The sequence below is a fragment of the Chaetodon trifascialis genome, chromosome 16 (assembly GCF_039877785.1).
Source record: "Chaetodon trifascialis isolate fChaTrf1 chromosome 16, fChaTrf1.hap1, whole genome shotgun sequence".
Lineage (NCBI taxonomy): Eukaryota > Metazoa > Chordata > Actinopteri > Chaetodontiformes > Chaetodontidae > Chaetodon > Chaetodon trifascialis.
Window position 1 is genome coordinate 23,906,247 of NC_092071.1, and position 24,983 is coordinate 23,931,229.

At 41.6% G+C, this 24,983-nt stretch overlaps 1 protein-coding gene across 2 annotated transcripts in view; it reads right to left on the reverse strand.

The window, feature by feature from the left end:
• LOC139344282 (homeobox protein PKNOX2-like) overlaps positions 1 to 24,983 on the reverse strand; it is a 102,690-nt gene that overhangs the window by 25,608 nt on the left and 52,099 nt on the right. For both annotated transcript variants that reach the window (XM_070982326.1, XM_070982325.1), the window contains exons 3-4: positions 7,197 to 7,303; positions 4,170 to 4,306 (exon numbers count right to left, since the gene is read on the reverse strand). In XM_070982326.1, the coding sequence (XP_070838427.1) occupies positions 4,170 to 4,306; positions 7,197 to 7,283 (224 nt within the window). In that variant the 5' untranslated portion in view covers positions 7,284 to 7,303. The remainder of the gene's footprint in view (positions 1 to 4,169; positions 4,307 to 7,196; positions 7,304 to 24,983) is intronic.

A 24,983-nucleotide genomic window follows, 5' to 3' on the forward strand; every position in this document is an offset into this window, starting at 1 on the left:
GAGGGAGAGAGGAAACCACACATCTCCTCATAAAGTTGGCATTCTTGCAATTAGTGAAAAGAAACATTAAAGCCCACACAGACTTCCTGAGCAAAATAATTAAAGAAAAATGGCAGAGATGTTGATTCTCTGTGCCTTTCTCTTTTCAAAGTCTACAGCCTCCATATGAGCACTGTGTAGAGACAGGAACACTGGCAGACCAGACTTCTATTAAAATAAGAGTGCTATTTGTGTCTTTTTGCATAATTTCACTCACTGTGGGAGACAGGACTTGTGAAGTCAAATTTAATTGCGTTTATAACAAGGTAACAAGGTGCGTTTAGTCATTAGCTCCTTGCATGGGCAAAAATAATTCCAAAAATTCTAATGTGCTCAGCCTCCACTGAATACAGAACAGCAAGGATTTCACTTAAGACCTACAAATAATCATATTTTAGCAGCTCATGCTGGTGAATCCCCAGCTCTTGTTGCTCCCTGAGCTCAGTGCTACCTCTGGCACTGTTGATCACAACATCTTAATTGGCCATCATACACATTTACAGGCACAGCTGGCTCTATATTCTCCATAGAACCATTTCACTGCTAACTAATTCAAGTTCCCATCTTTTTTTATTCTCATCCTTTGCACCCCTGTTGTGTCACACACAGACACTGATAATGTACCACTACATTTGCCTGTAAAACTTAATAATATGGACCCTGATCCCTCTTTAAAGGGATTTTGTGGAAGTGCTTAGTCTAAATTGCTGGGGTAGCCTTTAAATATTTTCGAGCAAAATTAATCATCTCACTGATAGTGATTTAGATTTCCTAGGAAATGATAAAAAAAATGTTGATGACTCATCCTGCACTCGGGGGTGTATACCAATCTTGTGTTTTGCAAAATGCTTTCTGAATTTTTATGACGCCACATGGATGTAGAAAGAAAAGGATGCCACTGGAGCGTTTCTGTAGGCCGAGCCTCACAAACTATATGCCTATACTGTACAAAAATGCAAGTTGGTTTTCCCTCTGATGTCCTCCAGCTACTCTGACTCACTCTGGACAAATAGCTTTACTTATTGCTGGTCTCCATTGGTTTCAGAGGCTGTTTGATCCTGGTCCGGCCAGTTCCCAGTCTGGGCAGTATCAACTAACAGGACTGCTAACAGGACTGCTAACGTTAGCTGCATGGCAAAGGGGGTGTAACGCACTTTGAATGTTATAGACCACGACAAGTTTGCCTGCTTTTACAGGGAACACGCAAATGTGCAGAAGCAAATTGCATTCCTCCTGCCATTTCATAGGAACTTCAAACTTAAACTGGATGACTGGAGTAGCCTTGCACAGAAGGAGACACAGTAGCCTTGGCTTCCATTCCTCTCTTCAGAGAGAGGCATTTATTATTATTACATGATACAAGGTCATGTTTATTGGTATGTACAAGAGCCTTGTACTTATATTGTTGTCTAAAGTCAATTTATTAAAAAATAATGCAAAAGTTCTGAAACAGGGGAAGCTTTCATCAGCTTACAATAAGTGCTAATATTTTTGTTACAGGGCCAGATTTGGCTCACCAGCAGGCTGCTATTTGCTTACCACTGCCATAAGCTGTTTTGTGTACTGGTTACATAAATAAGATATTTAATTAGCCAGCTGTTGAGGTATTGGATGACATTTTCCCACTTTGGACAGAACCAGGCTAGCTGTTTTTGCCTGCTTTCAGTCTGTATGCTAAGTTAAGCTAACCATGCTCTGACTCTAGCTTCATTCTTAACATATAGACATAAGGTTGATGTCTGTCTTCTCATCTAACTATATGCTGTACAGATTGTAAAGTCCTTCGAGGCAAATTGTGATTTATGATACTGGGCTATATAAATAAAACTGACTTGACTTGACACTCTAAGAAAAAAAGAAAGCAATTGTTTTTCCAAATGATGAACTGTCTTTTAATCCATGCGTTGATTTAGCCAGTACAACTAGAAAGTCACTCATACCATAAGTGTATATGTGCACTGTCCTCCTGGTGGTTACAGCTCATTGTAGTTTCCAGCCTTTTTGCCACAGTACCCCAAACAAACAATGTACTCTGCTGTAAGTCCTCCCTTACAGTGCATGTTTAAAACATATTCATATTCATTAATGCACCCAAGAATGGATACACAGATCCCAGGCACTGCAATCAAGCAGCTAATAAAGAAATAACATTATTAACATTAATGTGTTCTCTATAGAAAACAAGAGAGCTGGACAGCTGAGACCCCATTTAAATAAACTTATTAATAATAAGGTTTGTATCATTGCTACAGACACGCTTGTTGTCTTGTAGTTGATACTTTGAGCTTCCTCTTGCTCTCCTGTGTATTTGGTTTAGGGAATTAAGAGGAGGAAACTGGAGACCCAAAAAACCCATGTGGAAGTGGTAGAGGAGCTGATTTGGACTGAGACTACAGCCACTACCACCACCACCACCACCACCACCACCACCTGGAGCTGCTCCAAACATTGCTGCTCACATCAAAGGCAGGCTTGTATCTCAGAGGAGCTGCTAAGGACTTTACAGCAGCTTGCCTCAGGCCTGAGCATGGGGGCCCGCACCTCCTCAGACAGCAGTGGTGGATACCCGCGGGTGGGACCCGAGGAGCCGGGGCAGACAGCCTACACCGTCTGCAGTGTCATCGTTTCAGGACGGGCTGTGCCAGACAGAGCAGGGCAGCTCGTGTCTCGTTCAACTCAACAAGTCTAGTAAGTTGTTGGTTTGCTGCCTACACCAGAAAATCGCCCAGCCTGATTAAAAATGTCTGTATTTTGAATAATTCACTTCATAAATAGATAATACAAGCTCATTATAGGACGCATCAATATTCTAGTGATAAGCTGAGAGAGGAGAGAGGTTTTTTTTTTTTTAACTAGAGTTTTGGGTTCCCCCCAGCGGTGATTTTTTTTTTTTTTTTTTTTTTTTTTTTTATAATTTATGACACCAAACAAGGTGGTGCCTCTGAGCACTCCTATGTGGTAAAGAACATAATCAAATTTGGAACAAGGTCCTGTAGGGTCATCTGTAAACATCCAAAAATGTGGGTGACAAAAAAAGAAGAAAAGCTTATACACAGTTCAGTTTGATCAGATACATGAGCCTACTGCAAATGAATCTTAAACTCTAAAGAAATTAAAGAAAGAAATTCCACAATACTTCCACTACTACCCCCCCCCCCCCCCCCCCCCCCCCACCCCCCCAGTATGGTTCATTTATAGAATAGCAATCTAGTTGTTTAATTCCACAGTGAGGTCTCTATCACTTGAAGGGTGATGCTTACCTTTGAAAATGACTGTTGGCGTGAAAGAGAAATAAATTATGTTTTACAATTTAAGGCTGTAACCTTACACAAAACAACTATTTTTCTGATGAATTCTTTGATTTAAATGTGTTTTGGTGTCCTTTAGCCTTCTTGGGTGTTCATAATCTGATACAATGACTGAAAGCATTTCAAAGCATTTTAATTGATTTACTGTATGCATTCATTCATTGTCTAACTCTACTAATCAGAGTTGTAAGAGGGCAGAACCCATCTCAGTATACATAGTCAGAGAAACAGCCTGACTCTTTCTTGTAAATCAAATGCTTATTTTAAAGTCAATTTATCAAATTCAAAGAGAAGGGAATTGAGGGTGCTTCTGGTCGCCTTTGATGAGTGAAAGCGTTTACTGACGGTGCTCTTTGGTTTACAAATGACACTAAGTGAAAATTGAAGGAGGCACTCTTCAAGTACAATTTTCAAAGGTTTTTATGCCATGGCTACTTTCAGAGAACATATTAAAAACAACACCAGTGTGTGTAGCCCTCATCAGCAAACTGCGCATCAAGGCAATTTAAGATTTAAAGTCAGCAGAGAAAATGCAATAATTATTTGAAAGAAAGAAAAAGTGGAGGGAAATCCAGGGGCAGAATGGTGCATACTGCCAAAACTAGCTTGACAAATCATCACATTTATTTAACAAAAGGCAAAGTGATTAACAAGATGGTTGCAAAACAAAATGCTGGTTGACTATAATCAGTGTTCTATGTTAACTGTGACAATTCTGATTCTGGCAAATATTTTGGAGTTCAGATTTGTGCATAATTCACCCAAGAAAGACGTACAAACCTTATAATGACACATGAACCTCTCATGGGAGATTGAACCAACCTGTAAACTGCCCTCTTGTCAGATTCAAGCTGGGCTTGGGGGTCAAGGGTCACACTGACAGAGGTATTTCCTGCTGCAGAGGCTGCTGGAATATGGACCTGTGGGGTCTTGGTGTTCTGCTGACTGGTGCCCGTCATCTGGGGACACATAAAACAATTGCAAACTTTGTTTACATTTTGATTGTTTTGTTGCTGATCAGGTGGTTTTCAGGTTGGCTCTTCACCTGAAGACTGAAATAGATACTCTTGTTCACTGCTTGTAATAAGCAAGACTGAGAGTCTGCAGCCATGCTAGCAACTCTGGAAGGCTGTACCTACATGCTAATGTGCTAACACTCACAATGCTAGTATGTTCATGTTTAGCAGATGTAATGTTTGCCATGTTTCCCTTCTTAGATTAGCATGTTAGCATGGTACCACTTAGCACACATAGCAGCTGAGGCTGGTGGGAATGCCTTTAGTTTAGTGTTTTGATCATCAGTCAAAGTATTGGCACCTTGAATATCTGTACCAAATTCTCTGGCAATCAAAAGTTGTTGAGATATTTCAGTCTGGACCAAAATTATGGACGGAAAAGCAGACTTTATCTACTTTCATTATACATTTCATTTATATTTAGTGTAGACTGAATACAGGAAATGCTGAGTTTAAAAAAAAAAAAAACTTTCTGTGACATATTCTACAGATATAGACATTGAAGCTGTAGTGAAAGATTTAATGTTGTTGGTGTGATGTCAATATGACTGTCAACAGATCATTTTCACTGTCTGTTTTTGCCAAGATCTGCAAAAGAAACAGGCGTCACGCTGTATTTCCAGATGATGTGCTGCTGCAGCCATGCCTAAGGTGCGCTGCTCATGTATGCTGTGTGGTTACTCTAACATGTTAACCTGGTCACCGCAATGAAAAGCAAGAGGTTCTGCGATACACACATGTTGCTCAGGTAGGTGCTGTGGCCCAGTTCTTGACTTCTTCTACTTCTTGTCATGAACCCACAGCTGCTTGTGAGGTCTAAATCATTTTTTAATCACTTTTTAAAGGCAGAAGGTGCAACATGCATCTGACGCTGACAGAATACAAATGAGGATGTAGCTGGAATGAATCATTGTTGCTTGGTCAGTAGCCTTGTAATGAAGCTGTTGAGCAAAATGAATGAGATTCAGCAATTGAACAAGGCATGTTTATGTCTTATATAGATTCCTGTTAAATGATTAATATTTAGTTACTGTATTTAGCAGCTGAACAGTGTGTCCACAACTGGCCATACAGCTGAAGCCCGCATATTCCTTTGCTCTGAGGAACCACAGCACATTTGATGCTTCACCATGGAATCATTCTAGAATCTGTAAACTTCTTTTGATGTTAGTTGTGCTGTAGGGTGGGCAGCAGAGTGACATGCTTTACAAACACAATCTGTTGTCTTTTTGATCCTTTACCCCACTTTCCTCTCCCATTCGTTCTCTCTGAGGAAATGAGTCTAACAACCCCCACCCTTTTTTTTGAGTCAGGGTGGGATGGAAGGCTTCAAGTCTTAATCCCAGCACCAAATGGGAAATAAATTAGCTTCTTCACACTTAACTAGCTCTAATTTGCATTTGCCGAGCGTGCAGACTGCAGCTCGGGAGCTCTCCCCTGGCACTAATCCTCTGGGCGAAAGCAGACAGAGGTGGTGTGGACAAGCAGGAGGGTTAGGCAATCGGATGAACCTGCTCTAACTCCACTCCATGTGATGGTCTGCAGTGTCAGACAAAGCCTGAGTCCAGCCACAGTGAGGCTACATTAAATACACGGAGCTGCTGTGGAATCATGTGTCATGTTGAACACCAATGGCTGGGGCTTGACCCCCTATTTTACACTTTAACATGCAGTATAACTCTTCCACTCATCTTTAATAATGTAATTCAGCCACATGAAAAATCATTCCTTTAATATTCCTTTGGAGACTTACATTATATTTGATACTTAACCCTCTGATATGTTTTCTCTTAAGATATCAAGATAAAATTCCTGCATTATTGCCATAATATTCTAATAGACTCATGCTGTATTTGAAATGGTCACTCACTGTTTGTAGTAACCTTTCAAGATGTTTATCACATGATGTTATTTTAATATTCCCGTAATATAAATTTTACTTGATATTCTTTACAGTGTCAACGTTGTCACTTCATTGTACTTAACCCTAAGTTTGTTCTGGAGTCCTGGAGACCCAACTGAGTTTTAATAAGCTCAGGAGCAAATAAAAAGGTATTCGAAGAGAAAAAAAAATCTCAATTTTGCAGTTGTTATTACTATTATTATCATTAGACATTTGCATGCATGTATGTGAGGATGTAAAGCCAGTGTCATCACAAAGTATTAACTGTAACCTCTGTCTGTTTTTATATCACTTTCATACTATTTTAATAATACCATAGAATCTTGCCATTTACTGTACATGCAACTCTCCCATAAAAAAACTCTCAGAAAAATATTGTTTGTATAATAATCTATAATAATCTATTTATAAGATTAGTAGTTGATACATTCAGAAGTTTTTAATTATGTATTGTTTGACTGCACCAAAATCAATGGTAATTTAAATGACCTTTAAATTAGAAGAACTGCCTCAGCATTAAATGATCATGACTAATTAAACAAGAATTTTAGTTAAAGTTTTGGGGAAAGACATCCCCAGTCATAGTATTTTTTAGTGTAGCACTGAGTGTTACACATGACCTGTCAACAGATAATGTCTCAAACTATTAGACTGCTAAGTTTTGATTGGTGCACAGAAATATATGACACTTTTTTTTCCAACTGAGCCTTGGTCACTTCAAACAAGAAGAGTTACACAAAAACAAAAATGTATCGAAACATTTAATGTCCCTAAAAACTAAAAATAATGTACTTGTGTAGGACTCCATTGCTTATAGTAAGGAGCTGAGAAAATTAGGTTCTCGGGGCCTTTAACATTCATTCGTACGGAGCTACCGTGTGGTGAGTTGGTACTTCAAGAACTGAGGTAAATTCTGATGAAACTTCTGACCTGTTGGCTCTCCTGGTACGATGGTGGAGGAACGCTCTGGGTGGCCATCATTGTCACTGCAGGTGCTGGGGACACATGTTGCATCATGGGATAGCTTCACATTGAGACTGGGAAAGATACAGAAAAAAAAGAAAAGAAACATAAATCCAGTGTAAGCAGTGATTGTACATTCTATTACTGCAGCAGCCACCAGGTGCTGCTATGATTAAATAATAGGAGATGAGATTCTCACACAGCATCTCACTCGTCCCTTTCACACTTCTTTTTCCCCATCTCCATTTACTAATTTATTTCTTTGCTCTATCTCCCACCAGTCTCCCACTGCATGTATTGCATAGAGCTGACAGAACAGTTGGGCGGGTGTGTTAATACTGAGTGATCTAACAATGCTACCAAGCAGAAAGAAAACAAAGACTCAATCATGGAACCCTTTATAGAAATACTTTACATACCAGCAGGTTTATAATGACACTGCAAACAAACCCGACTACTTGTTAACCAATTACAGACAGCTATGCTTGTTTACTAATTACAGAACAGCTGGCTTTAAAGCAACACATTGTAGTGGAGTCACCTTGGTCGTCTCTATGTGTTGACTTCTGGTTTGTTGTTGCACTATTACCAAGCCAATCAAGTGGGCTAATTAGGGCTCTTGTTGCTGGACTAATTGCTATTGGCCGGGACCCCACAGGGCTGAGGGCTGTACCCTGTGGAACACCGCTGTAACCATTGCCCCCACATCCAGTGAAGGAGCTAATTGGTTCAGGGTTCCATTACACATACAAACGCACACACACACACACACACACACACACATACACACACACACACACACACACACACACACACACACACACACACACACACACACACCCCCTACCATCATCCCAACTTACTATAGGCAAGCACAGCAGGTGCTCCATCCTGAAGCTACATATAACCTATGTGTATAGGCTGCATGAAAATGTCCTCTAAATTAACTATTTGACCTGAGGGGGGAAAAGGGTGTTTTCATAAATGTGAGGGTAAACTTGATGAAACCTCTTATTTATCAAACTTATTTATCAAACTATAAACTTCTTTTACCCACTGGAAAACATAAATGTAAGCCCTGATCTCACAAATCGATGTGCATTGACACAACAAAGTTTGATTTGGTGCTTTAAACAATGATGTGAACAGTCATATCAACATTTGTTCAAAGACCAAATGTTTGCTGGATTTCTTAAGCTGCTGGACTTATTGGAAAAAAGCCTTATAATGCCACATACAGCCTTGTGTGGTCATGAAAGGCAGGCAGCATTTACAGTGGACTGGTGCACTTATGCTGGATGACCTGGAGGAAAACATTTGATTATAAGCTAGTGAAACAGAGCTGCAACATCTGAGCAAAATCTCTGCTTCTGTTGCAACATCCATTCAGAGCTAACGCCTCAGGAAATAAAAATGTACAGCTAATCCACCTGACCACTAAAGCTGAAGATTTACAGTGTATAAATTGTGAGTGTATGGCCTGATGAAAATTTAATAATCAAATAATTTTTACAAGAATTCTACCTGAAGATACTATAAATATATATCATACATTGATATCACACAAAATGAAAATATACCATAAAGTATAATGGGCTCACTATTACAGTATAAATGAATAGCACAGACACAGTAAGTAGGAATATGAAGGAACATTAAAGAGATTATGTGTGTAATTCTGGCAAGAATACTATTGCAGCAGTATTAGTTCAGTGGTATACAATCCCTGCTGTATGCTCCTCCTATAGTCTCACACATCTGTGTATTGAGCCCTGAACTCTACTTCGGATAGTTTTCAGATTCCTGTTGCCAGACAGGAAGTGATGCAAACATCTCATCCCTCTCTTCAAAACAATATGACAGACTTTCCCTGACAGTGAGCTCATACTCTACTGAGACCCAGACCCTGGCAATGTCTCTGAATAGAAAAGTCTGAGACAAGACAACTGGCTGAGACCCTTCTTGGTTTGAGTGGCATCGGAATCCACCACTGCTGCCAACATTTTGATGTTAAATGCTAGTTTAGTTCCATTGATGAGTTCTAATTTGCGGTTTTAGCTTCAAATCTGCATGTTCCATCATGTCACACTGTGCTTGTGTTTGCTGTGTATGCATGAGTGTGTGTGTATTCAGTGCAGCATTATATGAGCATGACTGTTTGCACTGTGTGTGTTCACACTTGTTTGTGTGCCATGTGCGTGTCTCTGCGAGTCATTTTGTGTACTGATTGCGTCTTCTGGTTTCTGTTCTCATTCCAACTGGTATCAGCTGAAAGGCATCTTCTCTGTTATCAGTCCTCATTTTAATTGCAAATGCAGTGAGCGTGTTAGTGATTAAATGGAAAATTGCACATTAATTGATGAGACTGAAGATAAAGCAATTCCAATTACTGCACAGTATTTTAGGCGGCCTCTCAAAGTTTCGCCATCCCTCGAAGGAACGAGCCACCAAATGCCAAATTTGAGCAGGCAATCGTGCATCCATAAATATACACACACAGAGACATAATATGCGCATAAGCACATACCATGGCTGCTGAAGCGTGAATGTACATACAAGAACAGACAAGAATATTGCAGAAATAACAACAAACAAGACATATCATTTCAATAGTGAAATTAAAGACGCACAAAAGAAATGTGGAACTTTAAGTAGAAATCTCTTCCAACACAAGGAGACAGTAACCATCTGGCAACCACTGTCTGAGCTCACCAAAGGTGTACGCTTACACAATTAGTCATAAAATTCATTTTGAGGACAAATGACATGTTTGTTCCTCAACAAAGGCCTTTGAATTATTACAGAGTTCATAATGCATATCGCTTGAAAAGTGCCTGTAGTCGTAATACAAATTCAAAAGCAAGCATAAAATGGAAAATGAGAAGTGGGCATAAAATTATTCCAACAAACATCAAAGGGTTTTGTGAATTTGGATTGGAGGCAGTCTTACTCTTTCATCGGATTTTGTGCAGTAAGACACACTTCTATTCAGCATTCAATTTTCCAACAATTCTCGAGCATAGAATGGGCCTCTGCTGTATTGATGTGAGGTTAGTCAGTGGCATAGCTGCAGTTTCACCCTGTTTACCACCAGCATTGAAATGAAAATCCATATCTGGTCACATATGATGTGATCACTGCCTCTGGTCTCCACACTTCAACCATGTCCAAAGCTTTTTCTTGTAGTCTTTGGTTTGAAGGTGAATTTATTGTACAGTGTTGAACTTCTATTAAATGCAGAATGGTAATGCTTCCTGTTACAAACCAGGGTAATAAAAAGAAAACCAATCCTCCTTGTGATTTAAACACAGAAAACAGTTTCATGGAGAACATTTCTCACACTCCAGATTGTGACCGAGGTTTTACACCAGTTCATGACAAAGATCTGATTCTTTCATGTTGAATTATTAATACTTACAAAGACTAAAGGAGCAGTGAGCAAAGGCAACAGGGCTGAGAGACACACAAGTTGTGGATAGATTCAGATCCTCACAGAAAAGTGGAAAATAACCACATTGGTGAGTTCGTTCTTGAGTGTGAGTGTGATCTTCTAATTTTTATCGCACTCTTGAGCTAAACCACACACTCTCCAAAGATGGGTGACGATGGAACAGTGGGAATGTAGTATGATGAGTGTTTACAAGCCTGAATGCAAGAATGAACATATGAAAAAAACAACAAAAAAAAAACAAAAAAAACAATGCTACAGCCATGCTAGCAGCTCAGTACTCAGATGTCTGGTGCTTTGAGCTAAATACCAAAGTCTGCATGCTGACATGCTCAGAATGATGATGCTAACATGCTAATATATAGGAGGTATGATTTCAAATCTTAGTTAAACATCTTAGTATATAACTGAGGCTGATGGGAATGTCATTAGTCTTGCAGGTATTTGGTTATAAACCAAAGTAGTGAAACAGTTTAAGTTTGGCCTGATGATGGCACTAGATGAAAAGTTGAAAAACCAAAGCTATTAGCATTCCTTCTGAGGGGGACTTAGATGTTTGCACCAAATTTCATGCCAATCTATCCCACACTTGTCTCGATAGACAAGGTTTACCTTGTGAGGCAGCTGGATTCATGAGATCACATGAGATCATGCGAGCCAAGAATCCATCTGACCAGGCTTCAAGTTATGCGTTTGTGGTCAAACCACAGTGGTTTAGACCAATCAGCGTGCTATGAGGAATAACTGGCAGCTATGGGTAGGCATTGTTTTCATTCTAAAACAATGACAGCTCCTAAAGAGGTTAACATAGAGTTTCCTATAGCAACATATATATTTACATATATAGTTATATCACAACTGCAGATTATTTCCTCATTGAACGAAGAGCGAAGAACAGCACTGAAGACTCTTCAGACCAACACGGCCATCCCTCATGCCAATCGCAAGGCTTGTGACACAGTTCATCCTAAAAACGTGCCGGTGAATGGTTGATGATGATTTGAAGCATCTCTTCTGTGTTTTGTACCTGTCTTACTTATTTCTCTTTTTGGTCTCATGGTTTCATTTTGGCACTTAAATTTCTATGCATGTGGATGTGTGTCCATATGGACAGAGAATCGTTTCATTTAATTCTTATTAAAGTACTGATCCAACAACTAGACCTTATAAATAAATCATGTTGATATTTATGTGTACATTTATTTACTTCACTTATTATTGATTACCAACCAAGCTTCTAACGGCATGCAAAATTCTCCATGCTGTTTTTGACAAGCTAGTCTCTCAAAATCACGAGAGACAGTCAATTTGCTTTCATTACCCACTAAAATGCTCAGAAAAAATAATGAAATAATTTTACAAGGTCAGTCTGCAGTTCTGAAAAAATAACCCAATCCCCATGGTGCCAGTTTCTTAGAAACAACAGTGCACAGGCTTGTATGACTTAACTAGTGATCAATTGATCCCACTTCTAGAATCCTGCAGCTTTCTGTGAATAATATCTTGTGCATATTCATGAAAACAGAGACAGCATCTCACAGCCCTACACTCAAGGCTAGATTTAAATCCACTGTCTAAATGTTGAAACTGTGACAGATTGCAGCACTTTAACCCATTCTGATACCTGATCTGATATCACATAGATGTATGAAGGAGAGAACAGCCTTTCTGTGGATATAAGGAGCAGAGGAGCTGTCATTTGCACATCCTCCCCTTAAAATCTCATTTAATCTGTCCTGTTGAGTTTGTTGGTTAAGAGGTTGACCTGCAAATGCAATGAATAACATTTGGAAGTGGGTATGTCATCTTGGTCAGATATTATGCATCTCGATGCTGTGCTAGAGAGGAAGATGAATAAATAAATCAGGTGTTTTTGAATATGAGTAGGATCTAATCATCGCCTTATTGTCAGGCCTGATTTACAATGCAAACACCAGGAGGCGAGGCCTTGATGGTGTTGAGTAAAATGGTGGAGGGAAGGGTGGAATGGTAATGAGATTGGTGCGAGGGGGGCTGTGTACACATTTGTGGTCAGACAGAAATCGGAACACAGATTGGAGCGCAAACATCCAACACACAAGTGGGAATGGGCATGCATGCAAACATAGGCATGTATATTAATGCACAAATGCCAACATTAAACACAGATATAGCAAAGCTTCACCCAGTGTCATCCTGAGGGCAATATCACACACACTGTCTCTTGCCCTAACACATCAGCACACATACATCCTTACAACACACACTCAAAGGCGCAAGTGCATACACAGCCGGAGGCGAAGATAGTCTCACCAGTGGTCTTAGAGCTACAAATCCCCCCCAGGCTAAAGCAAGCTCTACACATACTGCAGTCAGGACCTCGTCCACACTCCCAGACCACCTCATTAACCTGAGCCAGCAGCCCTCCCTCCACCCGTCCTTGCAAACCAAGCTCCTCGCCAGCCCACACTTAGAATTCATACTAGTATTATTTATTCATCTGCTCTTGTTGATTGGACTCATCCTGACCCACAAGACAGATAAAGCATGGATTTGAAGCTCGGAGAACAATGTTTCAACATTGTTGTAGACATTGTTACCTCCAGGTTTAGCATGATCACAGCGAAAGTGGTGAGGCCCTTTTTTGGAAGGCTTCATCTCAAGGGCCAAAGAGTAGTTGGTTTGTGATTTCATATCTCTGCAGTGTTGTGGAAGTTCCTCAGTGTTTCCTTATTGCAACACTGCAGACAATGAAGAGACTGTGCACAAAATCAACATAATGCTGCTTGAATTTTGTCCACTTGAGGCTGAGTTGTCCATTGAGCAAGCTGAAATGAATGAAATGATTACAAGCTCTCGGCAGCTATAAACAAATTGGAAAATTTGTCATGATCTCTCAAGGTTAAATCTACGCAAGGCAACTTCGACCCTTCAGCTGGGAGTACACTGAAGAAGATCATGTCAAAGATTTTTACTTTTTACTTTCTTTTTACTCATTTGTTTGCTCATTAATAAGTAATAAAATAAAAATCAATAACTGGCATCATCATTGTCAATATGATACTACTTTCATGAAGAACCTTTGGCATTTCCTTCTTCTCATTCACTGGGCTGATTTCAAAGGGCTCCTCTGACTCGTCCTTATCAATTTTTCAATGACATTTTATACTTGAATTTAAATCTATAACCTTTCCAGTTTATTCTCTCATACTGAACTTAATGAACGCCCTTCACATATTCAAATCTGCCCCACAGCCATAATGAAGACACAAGGATTTCCCTTGGGTATGACAGTTTGCAAGATTCATCACTTTCTTTCTAAATGCTGACAATGGCATCAGTGCTCCAATCTTAGTGCAATTCATGTTTTCTTTGTATTTATGCAAATATTTGTTTGGATATTACTGATTGTGTTCTGTCCTGCTTTTCAGATGAAAGTCTCAACTAAAATGGATAGTGGTAAAACTACAGTACAGTGGAAAATTTTTGTAATTCCCCAAGGACAGGTGGTTTGCATACAAATAACCTTATTAGCATAGCTAAAAGCCCTTATTCTAATGAGGTGATTTTTTTTTTCTTTTGCGAAGAGGCTAAACATATAAGACAAAGATGAAACAAATATTCAGACTGCAGGTGAAGTGACTGCACCATCGTCTAACACTGAAGAAACCACCAAGAGTAAACTAGATTTTGAAAGTAAACAACTGAAAAACCCAGTCCCCTCCCCTCATGTCTCCTTCCAAGCCACTCCCCCAAAACACATGAACACACACTGCCTGATTACTGCAAGTCCGCCAGAGAGTGTTGGGAAGTGCATTTGATTTATTAATTGCTGTTGGGAATGTCAAGAGAATTTGAACAAATATCACAAAAAATATTCTTCTAAAAAAATTACAGACTCTAGCTTTAATCATCTGTAACAAGAAGCATCTGATTTGTATCTTTTAATACATTTAAATATGGACTCACACAAAGTGCTGTCACTGTGCCACAGGAATCAAGAATTTGTAACAAATATGTTTAACAGTGTAAATGACATAAACTACCAACATTTCCTTTTGTGTTGCTTTTAAGGCTTATTTTAGCAATTATTCTTAAATTATTAACAATTAATCTAGTATGTTGACAGCAACAGTTACATATTCCAAGATGCACCCTAATAGCTATTCACAGGCATTGGATTGGATAATTAGTAGGGGATGGGTGAATAAAAGGGAACAGAGACAGCAGGGCAACTAATCATGTGTATTAAGTAAAGTACTGTATGAACAATGTAATGGACAGTGTTAACCCAAAAATTAAATCAGTGCATACCAGATTATGTATGTGATTACATGATTTCTTACTGTGTCACATGATAAATAATCAATAATATCCTTAATTAGAACAGAGGTCCTCTTTACTGTAAAGTAAAATGCCAAAACAAAAACCAGATTCCCGTTGGCTCCAGCTCAAATATGCCTGTGTGGAGGTTTGTCTCCTCCCAGCAGGCTGCAGCATGCTCCTCAATCCTCTTACATAAAAAACGACAATAAGAACATGGACATGCTCCACTACATATATGATGCACACATGGCAAACATGGTGCGTGGTGACCAAATGGTTGTTGGACCTGCTTCAGTGAACTTATTTTTGTTTCAGCTCTGTCATGGATAAATTTACACAAACTGGCGCTGCATCATTTCCTAAAACAAACACACACACTCATGAAGGCACATGAACACACACTCCTGGGAAGCGGGTGGGTGGGGTGGGACAAGAGTGCCAACATTGCACTCCCCTCCACCAACAAAAATAGCACTGCAACAGCGTGGTGCAAAAGGAGAGCCACTGATGAGATGATGTTTAGTAGAATGTGGATCTCAAGCCATGTTACATGAAGTGATATTCTATATCCAATGAAGAGGCCAAAACCAACAATGAATTTATCACCTTAAAAAGTGTTGTGTGTGTATCCGAAGCCTGGTATATCTTACTGCTCCCTGCCATAGAGCTCCATTGTTGTCTAAAAGGCACTAAAATACATCAATGAGCCACACTCTTGCACTGGGTAACATATTCCTTCATTTGGCTACCATGAACACACACTGTAATTTGTTTGATTCAATAACGCATACACCATCCTGGTGCTGGAAATACACAGTAGCATATCAAATCAGCAGGTAATAGTCCCCAACAAATGCACTCTATGCTAGTAGTGTTTGTCAAAAACTACAGTACACAACTGTTTAGGGAAATTACTGAGGCTTGTTTAAGCGTCAGCATGCTAGCAGCTCTGTGAGGCTGTACTTAGGCACAGCTTTGACTTAAATGTTTGTCAGTATGCTAGCATGCTCACAATGACAATGCTAAGTTAAGCAGGAAATGTTTACCATGTTCACCATCTTAGCTTAGTATGTTAGCATGTTAACATTGACAATTAGGACTTAAGACAGAGGCTGCTGGGAATGTTTTGCAGGCATCTGGTCATAAAAAAAGGGTTGGACAAATGAACATTTTTGACCTGATGATGGCACTGGTTGAAAAGTCAGAAGACCACTTAAGTAATTACAATTCATGAGAAAAGGAGTCTGTAGGATTCATACTCTCGCGAACACAATTGTGTTGTTTCATGCCAATCTATCTATTAGTTTCAGTCTGGACCAAAAGCGGTGGGCCGAGCAACTGACTGACAGAGCTAAATCTGAAACTGGAACAAATGGTCACAGGCAGGATTCAGGAAGCATTGAATGATGACCACATTTGGTCTTTTCTTAAGATTTGATGACAATAAGAAAAACCTAAAATATTTCACATCCTTGTGCAGAGGACGTGAGCAATTTTCTTCAGCATTTTTGGAATGCACAGCTTCATTAATCATGTCTTGATTAATAGTGTCAGTGGTGCCTTCTACTAAAATAAAACATGAAGATTATGAACACAGAAAAGAAGTGAACTGATGTTATTTTCCTGTGTTCTCAGCCAAAGAGATTCATGTGTGTTTCAGCATTAAATATGTCTATACACACGTGTTGTGCGTGTACCCTGTGATTCACTCAGCTGTGTTCCACTCCAAGAATAGCAGCTAAGACATTTGATGTAGAAGGAGGTAGGGGCAGTGTCCATGGACGACACACACACAGGAAGAGCACTTCCCCTGCTAGAGATGATAACCATCAAAGCACTGAAGGTAGAAAAATTCAAACTGAAATTGGAACATCCAAGCTCATAGAGAGGAAATGCAATCTACAAGAGTTTCCTACTGAATCCCCCCCACCACCACCAACAGCACCACCACCACTTCAGCCCTCTTCTTCCTCCACTGTCATGTTTGCTGGCACATGCATTGTGCAGCTTATCTGCCATTGCATCTGCAAGGTTCGTTTTTTTTTTTTTTTTTTTTTTTTTCAAAGATACCTCCTTATCACAGCGAGTGAGTGCCATCCATGTCACTCTGGAACAACTTTAGCTACTGGTGGGGTGATATGACTGACACGTGGATAGCACAGGATGCAGGGTGGCTTACTCACTTTAACATTTAGCTCTATACAGAGTAAATGATACAGACCAGTGTGGGTGCCAGCTTATACTTTAATGCAAAGAGTTGACAACTCAAAAGCATTTGAACTGAGTGATATGGGTAGCAGCAATTCATTTTTTTTCCTTGCTGAACTGAATTGATGAAGTGAAGTGACTTATTTGACGTAAAGTTTTTGCGTAAGAACGTATTACTGCTTTATCTAAAGTCACAAAGAGAGTGAAACACACGCACAGCATCGGCTGGTGCTTCTCCAGCTAGTTGCTTTAGCCAGATTTGGTATGAGTAGAATCAACAGGCTTTGGAGGCTAATACATGCAGATCAATAAGATCCCAACCAATCCAATGCAATAATACTGAAATAAATAAATAAACCTGAACTATACAATTTTCTGTCATAGAGGTGTTGGTTCAACTCTATTGTTGAGGCTTTACTTTGCTGTGAAAGAGATTACAGTGTCTACACATTCTCACAATGCATTTCTCACATTTGTGCTTAAATTTTGACATTTTTATACAGGGTACCCATACAGAAATCTGGTTTCTGGGTACTGTTATGGCTGTGGTTCCAGGCTATGTTTTGTTTTCTCCTTTTTCCCTGATGTGCGTCTAGGGCCGGAGCGTGGCAGGGGCGGAGCTGATCTCCTCCGCGAGTCGACACACCTGTCTCTAATCTCCCTCATTACGGTCCGCCTTCTTAAGCAGGCCTCTCCCATACTCTGGTGCCAGATGATCCTTTGTTCTAGCCTTTGTGTCTCGCCAGAATCAATCTCTCGGCCTCTGCCACGTGTCCTGTTGCCCGAGCGTCCGCACGCTGTTCTCCTGTGTTTTCTTGTGAGTTTCCGTTTCAGCCTGTGAGCTTTTTCCCGTTTGGAGTTTTTTGTTACTTACCAAAGTCTGTTGAGTTTCTCCAGTACTTGTCGTTTTTGGTTTGCCTGAGAGCTTTTTCCCCGAAGAGGAGTTTTGTGTTTCGTCCTGCGCTGACCGGCTCACTCCTGCTTCAGCCTCTCTCAGGAAGACAAGTGACTCTACCCGGTGACTGTTGAGTTTTCCCTCCAGCACCTGCGGATTGCTATAGCCTGAGTGCTTTCCCGTTTAACGGTGTTTTTGTTCTTTCTCCAGAAGCTGTCGAGGGATCTCCAGCTAGACTGCCATCTTTGGTTCTGAATTTTGCCATCAGGCTGATTATCATTTTTGCTGTATTGATTTGTTCAATAAACTGTTATCTCTGTTCTCCGCATCTGAGTCCAGTTTCTCAGCCCCGGCCTTAACAGAATCATCTGGCCTGAATGGACTCAGCGGAGGCCGACCGGATGAAACAGATTCTCTCCAGCCAGGGGGTCCTGCTTGGACAACATGAAGCGACGCTGCGCCAACTGTCGGATCATCTCCAGCAGCTGACCACCAGCGTCACTCAGCTGGGAGGACAGCTGTCCGACATCCGGGACCAGCTCACCTCTCCAGCTTCGCCGGCCGAACCTCCACATCCACCTCCAGCCGCTGACCTGCCTGCCGTTTCCGTTTTTCAAGCTAGGGAGCCCTATATCCCCATCCCAGCCAGATACTCCGGGGATTTGGGCACTTGCGCTCAATTCCTCCATCAATGTTCGCTAGTGTTCAGTCAGCAGCCCTCCACTTATGCCTCCCAGCAGTCAAGAATTGCCTTTGTAATGAGTTTATTGTCAGGGGAAGCCGCAGCCTGGTCGTTAGCCATCTCAAAACAGAACTCAGATTTGTTATCTAATTATCTTCTTTTTACTGAAGAGATGAAGCAAGTTTTTGACCACCCCGTCAAGGGCAGAGTGGCATTGAGTCGGCTACTCGACCTACGGCAGGGCAGTCAGTCTGTCTCAGTATACGCAGTTAATTTTCGGATTTTGGCAGCTGAAAGTGGCTGGGGAGACCCAGCTCTTCGAATGATTTTTTACAAAGGACTAGCCGAAGAAATAAAGGATGAGCTAGCCGTTCGAGATGAGTGTTCGTCATTAAATAACCTCATTGATGTAGCCATCTCTTTAGATAACAGGTTGAGGGAGAGGCACAGGGAGGTTGCCGCAGAACGGAGACCGCGTTTCAATGCTTTCCAGCTGAGCGGACCAGCGGAGCCTGCACCGCCACCTTCGCCCTCTACTCCTCCTGATGCACAACCCAGTTCTTCTGAGGAGCCCATGCAGCTGGACCGAGCCCGCCTCACACCAGCAGAGCGTCAGCAACGCATTCGGGACCAGCTGTGCCTCTACTGCAGGCTGAAGGGTCACTTCCGCGCACAGTGTCCGACGGTGCCAAAAGGCCGGGCTCATCAACTGGCAGGGGAGCGCTGGTGAGCCGAATTTCCTCCTCCTCTTCTTCGAGGTTGCTGGTACAAGGTATGGTACACGGTACAGAGCAGACTATCCCTCTAGAAGTGCTGGTGGACTCGGGCACGGACGATAATTTTATTGACTATGACTTTGTTAAGACTCATAACCTTTCCCTGAATCGGCTCACCACTCCAAAGGAAGTGGTAGCAGTAGACGGTAAACTTACAGAGTTGGTTACTCACAAAACTGAGCCTATCAGACCAGTCCTGGCAAGCAATCGTCATGAATTCATTGATTTTTATGTCATATCCTCACCTATGTCCTCTGTCATTTTGGGGATTCCCTGGCTACAGAAGCATAATCCCCTGATAGATTGGTCTTCCTTCACTATAAGAAACTGGAGCAGTTATTGCCATGCTCACTGTCTGAGATCCGCTGTTCCTGCGAAGGTTTCCGGCGACAGTCATCCACCCGAGACGGTGGATTTGAGCAACGTACTCTCTGAGTACCATGACCTCGGGGAGGTTTTTAGCAAAAAACAAGCCTGTGCCCTTCTTCCCCACAGACCCTATGACTGTGCTATCGAGCTACTTCCAGGTGCACCTCTACCCACCAAAAGACTGTATAATTTAACCAGACCAGAACGGGAGGCGATGGAAACGTACATAAACGACTCGGTGGCTGCGGGGTTAATACGTCCTTCATCATCGCCGTTAGGGGCGGGGTCTTTCTTTGTCGAGAAAAAGGATAAGACTCTCCGCCCCTGCATTGATTACACCGGGTTAAATGAAATAACTGTTAAAAATAAGTACCCGCTCCCTCTTCTCGACTCCGCTTTCAGTCCCCTTCATGATGACTGCATGTTTTCCAAACTCGATCTTAGGAATGCTTACCACCTGGTTAGAATCCGCGAAGGGGATGAGTGGAAGACTGCTTTTAATACACATTTGGGACACTTTGAGTATTTGGTTATGCCTTTTGGGCTGACCAATGCCCCCGCCGTCTTTCAAGCCATGGTCAATGATGTACTGAGGGATTTATTAAACCGAAGTGTTTTTGTGTACTTGGACAATATTTTAATTTTCTCTCGCTCACAGGATGAGCATGTGGTCCATGTCCGAGACGTTTTACAGAGCCTTCTGAAGAATCGCCTGTATTTGAAGCCTGAAAAATGTGAATTTCATGTCACGTCTGTAAAATTCTTGGGCTATGTCATTGAAAAGGGGCAGCTGAGAGCGGATCCTGCCAAGATTGAGGCAGTGAGAGATTGGCCGGAGCCGGCTACCCGCAAACAGCTACAAAGGTTTCTGGGGTTTGCTAATTTTTATCGTAGGTTTATTAGGAACTACAGCCGTATAGCTGCCCCTCTCTCCCAGCTTACCTCCTCTAAAATTCCCTATAGGTGGTCACCTGAGGCTCAAACCGCCTTTGAAAGACTAAAGTCTATGTTCATTAATGCGCCTGTCTTAATCCACCCAGATCCGGCCCAACAATTCGTGGTTGAAGTGGACTCTTCGGACTCAGGGGTCGGGGCCGTCCTCTCCCAGCACCTGCCTGCGGACAATAAAATCCATCCCTGTGCCTTTTTTTCACGCCGGCTCACACCGGCGGAACGCAATTACGACGTGGGGAACCGGGAGCTGCTGGCTGTGGTTCTGGCTCTGCAGGAGTGGCGGCATTGGCTGGAGGGGACTGTGCAGCCCTTCATCGTCTGGACCGATCACAAAAATCTCTCCTACCTGCGCTCAGCTCCCAGGCTGAACTCCCGTCAAGCCCGGTGGTCCTTGTTCTTAGGACGGTTTAACTTCACTCTTACCTACCGTCCTGGTTCCAAGAATCAAAAACCTGATGCTCTTTCCTGACTGTTTGCCCAGTGGAAAAGGAGACCGGTGCTGAGACCATCCTCCCCCCATCATGCATCGTGGGCGCAGTTCGATGGAAAGTGGAGCGGGAGGTTCGCGCCGCTCTTCGAGACCACCCGGCCTCGGACGGCTGCCCTCCAGGACGGCTTTACCACTGCACGAAAAACCACATTTTCGACCCGTAAATCCCAGCGAATTTCGTTGATTTTCGGCAATTTACGGCAAGTTTACGGGGAACTTCGCCGGCTCCGAAAATCGTCGGAAACGAACCATCTGTCGGCAGGGGGCGTGGTTAATCGCGCCTTCGCGAAGGTGCGAATAGCTCTAATTAGCACACGAATGCTACCGACGTTGATCTACTCAGGCTGGCCTGCTGACTTCACAAACAACCATTGGATGATTCCACAGGCATTTTAAAAGGAAACCATCATGTGATTGGATAGCAACTCCAATCACATGAGTGAGTGATCATGTGATTGGATGACAACTCTGCTGCTATTGGTCATCTGTGCACCACAAATAATAATAATAATAATAATAATAATAATAATAATAATAAATACATATTAAATTTAATACTATATAATAAATTAATATATTAAAAATTGTTATTTTATATATGTGTGTGTGTATGTGTGTGTGTGTGTGTGTGTGTGTGTGTGTATATATATATATAAAATATAAATGATATATATATTTTCTTATATATATATCTTCTATATATATATGTCTTCATGACATAAAGACCTGGATGACCTGCAATTTTCTGATGCTAAACTCGGACAAAACTGAAGTTATAGTAGTAGGCCCTAAACATCTTAGAAGGTCACTTTCTGATGACATAGCAGTTATGGATGGCATTGCGCTGGCCTCCAGCACCACTGTAAAGAATCTGGGAGTTATCTTTGACCAAGACATGTCCTTTCACTCCCATGTAAAACAAATTTCAAGGACTGCCTTTTTTCACCTACGTAATATCGCAAAAATCAGGCATATTTTGTCTCAAAATGATGCAGAAAAACTAGTCCATGCATTCGTAACTTCCAGGCTGGATTATTGCAATTCTTTACTATCAGGCTGCCCAAATTCGCTGCTGAATATTCTCCAGTTGCTCCAGAACGCTGCAGCACGTGTTCTGACAAAAACCAGGAAGCGAGATCATATTTCTCCAATACTCGCCACTTTGCACTGGCTCCCTGTAAAGTTTAGAATAGAGTTTAAAATTCTCCTCCTTACTTACAAAGCCATAAGTGGCCAGGCACCTTCTTATCTTAAAGAGCTCATAGTACCTTATTGCCCTACTCGAACACTGCGTTCCCAGAATGCAGGTCTACTTATGGTTCCTAAAGTCTCAAAAAGCAGAACAGGAGTCAGAGCATTTAGCTATCAAGCTCCTCTCCTGTGGAACCATCTTCCAGTCTTTGTCCGGGAGGCAGACACTGTCTCTACATTTAAGAGTAGGCTTAAAACTTTCCTTTTTGATAAAGCTTATAGTTAGGGCTGGCTCAGGCTTGTCCTGGACCAGCCCCTAGTTATGCTGCTATAGGATTAGACTGTTGGGGGACATCCAAAGATACACCGAGCTCCTCCGTCCTTCTGTCCCTCTCCATCCGCACGCTCTCATGTCCTACCACGGCGTGTTACTAACTTAGCTCCTTCCCCGGAGTCTCTGTGCTTTGTTGTCTTGCAGGTTCCCATGGACAGTGGCTGAATCTGGATTGTGGATTTCAGCTGCGTCTCCTGCCTTGGACCTGCCTGACATCCACTGCAACTGCTACTGCTGTTATTACATCCACTGTCACTGTTACTGTGACTGCATGTCTGTCTCTCTGTCTCTGTCTCTCTCTCTCTCTCTCTCTCTCTCTGACTGCTTTTCTTTCTGTCTGTCTGTCTGTCTGTCTGTCTGTCTGTCTGTCTGTCTGTCTGTCTGTCTGTCTGTCTGTCTGTCTGTCTGTCTGTCTCACTCTCTCTCTCTTGCTCTTCCTCTCTCACCCAACCGGTCGAGGCAGATGGCCGCCCACCCAGAGTCTGGTTCTGCTCGAGGTTTCTGCCTGTTAAAAGGAAGTTTTTCCTCGCCACTGTCGCCAAGTGCTTGCTCATGGGGGAATTGTTGGTTTCTTTGTAGATAAAAGAGCTTGGTCTGTACCAGCTCTATATGGAAAGTGTCCTGAGACAACTTCTGTTGTGATTTGGCGCTATACAAATAAAATTGAATTGAATTGAATTGAATATTTTATTTGATTGATGATTCATTGATTTATTTGGTGATACACCTTCTACACTACCACACAGTAGAACACAAAGAACACAGTTGACAGAAACATTTTGAAAAAAAGTCTTTAATGAAATCGTGACACACACATTAACAAGGATCAACCAAGTAAAATCAGTGACTACTGGGGAAAAAAGCAAGGAAATGTGCAGAGGGGTTCACTGATAAGAGGCCTCTGGAAATGCTTCTTTGCTACTGAGTTGTCGCTTCGAAGGGGACTGCAAAGCCTCTTGCCACATACTTTGGGTCGCTCTCCAGCCGATCTTGCAGTGTCTGGCAGAGTTTAATACTACATTGTGCAGTTTTTAGGCCGCCAAACCTTTATTATTCTTATTGCACTACGTTCCGAACGTTTAGTAACCATTCACGTTACATTTAACATTACAATGTATTTTGTATTTTAAAGGAAAAGGTGCATCTGCACAATAGTGATGGAAACAGGCGTTAATAAAGTTAATAAAATACACAGGAAATATTCTACAGAATGTAAGTAAATGTAAACGTTGCATGACCTGTTTGTACTTTTTGTGTTTTACAGGCTTAACTCGTCCCACAGCGAAGCTGTGACATCACACTTGATGGCTGGGAGTCCTTTTATGTAAGTTTGTTTTTGTTTTTCTTCACCCCTTTCTGTTGTTTCTTGTTGTTGTTGTTGTTGTTTTTACTGAAGCCTGTCTTAATTATTTCAAACCAATATATATTTTCTTCCAGCGGCCTGTAAGACATATTATGAGACGGTGTGGACGAGCTTCAGGTATGCCCAGCCAGCTCTTTCAGTTCAGGCAGCAACTGTGAAGATTTCAGCTCGCAGCAGACAAAGAAAGAAGGGGTAAGAGTTACATGAATGCTGCTTTATTTTCACAACAATGTAAAAATGGGCTGAATTATATTTATTAGCTGCATTGTTTTGACAAACATGCTCACATATGTTATCATGTGTTATGTGTTATGTCAGTTCTAATATTAATACCTGTATTTACAGCTGCTGGAAGCAAGAAGGAGTGTCGTAGCTCTCCCAACTCTGCCAGACACTGCAAGAGCAGCTGGAGCGCGACCCAAAGTATGTGGCAAGAGGCTTTGCAGTCCCCTTCGAAGCGACAACTCAGTAGCAAAGAAGCATTTCCAGAGGCCTTAGATTCTTTTTTTCATGCACCATGGACCAGCGGCATGGCCCAACCCAGAGATTCTTATCAGTGAACCCCTCTGCACATTTCCTTGCTTTTTTTCCCCCCAGTAGTCACTGATTTTATTTGGTTGATCCTTGTTGATGTGTGGTTGACACAATTTCATTAAAGACTTTTTCATAATGTTTCTGTCAACTGTGTTCTTTGTGTTCTACTGTGTGGTAGTGTAGTTTTCAGAAGGTGGATAGTCAA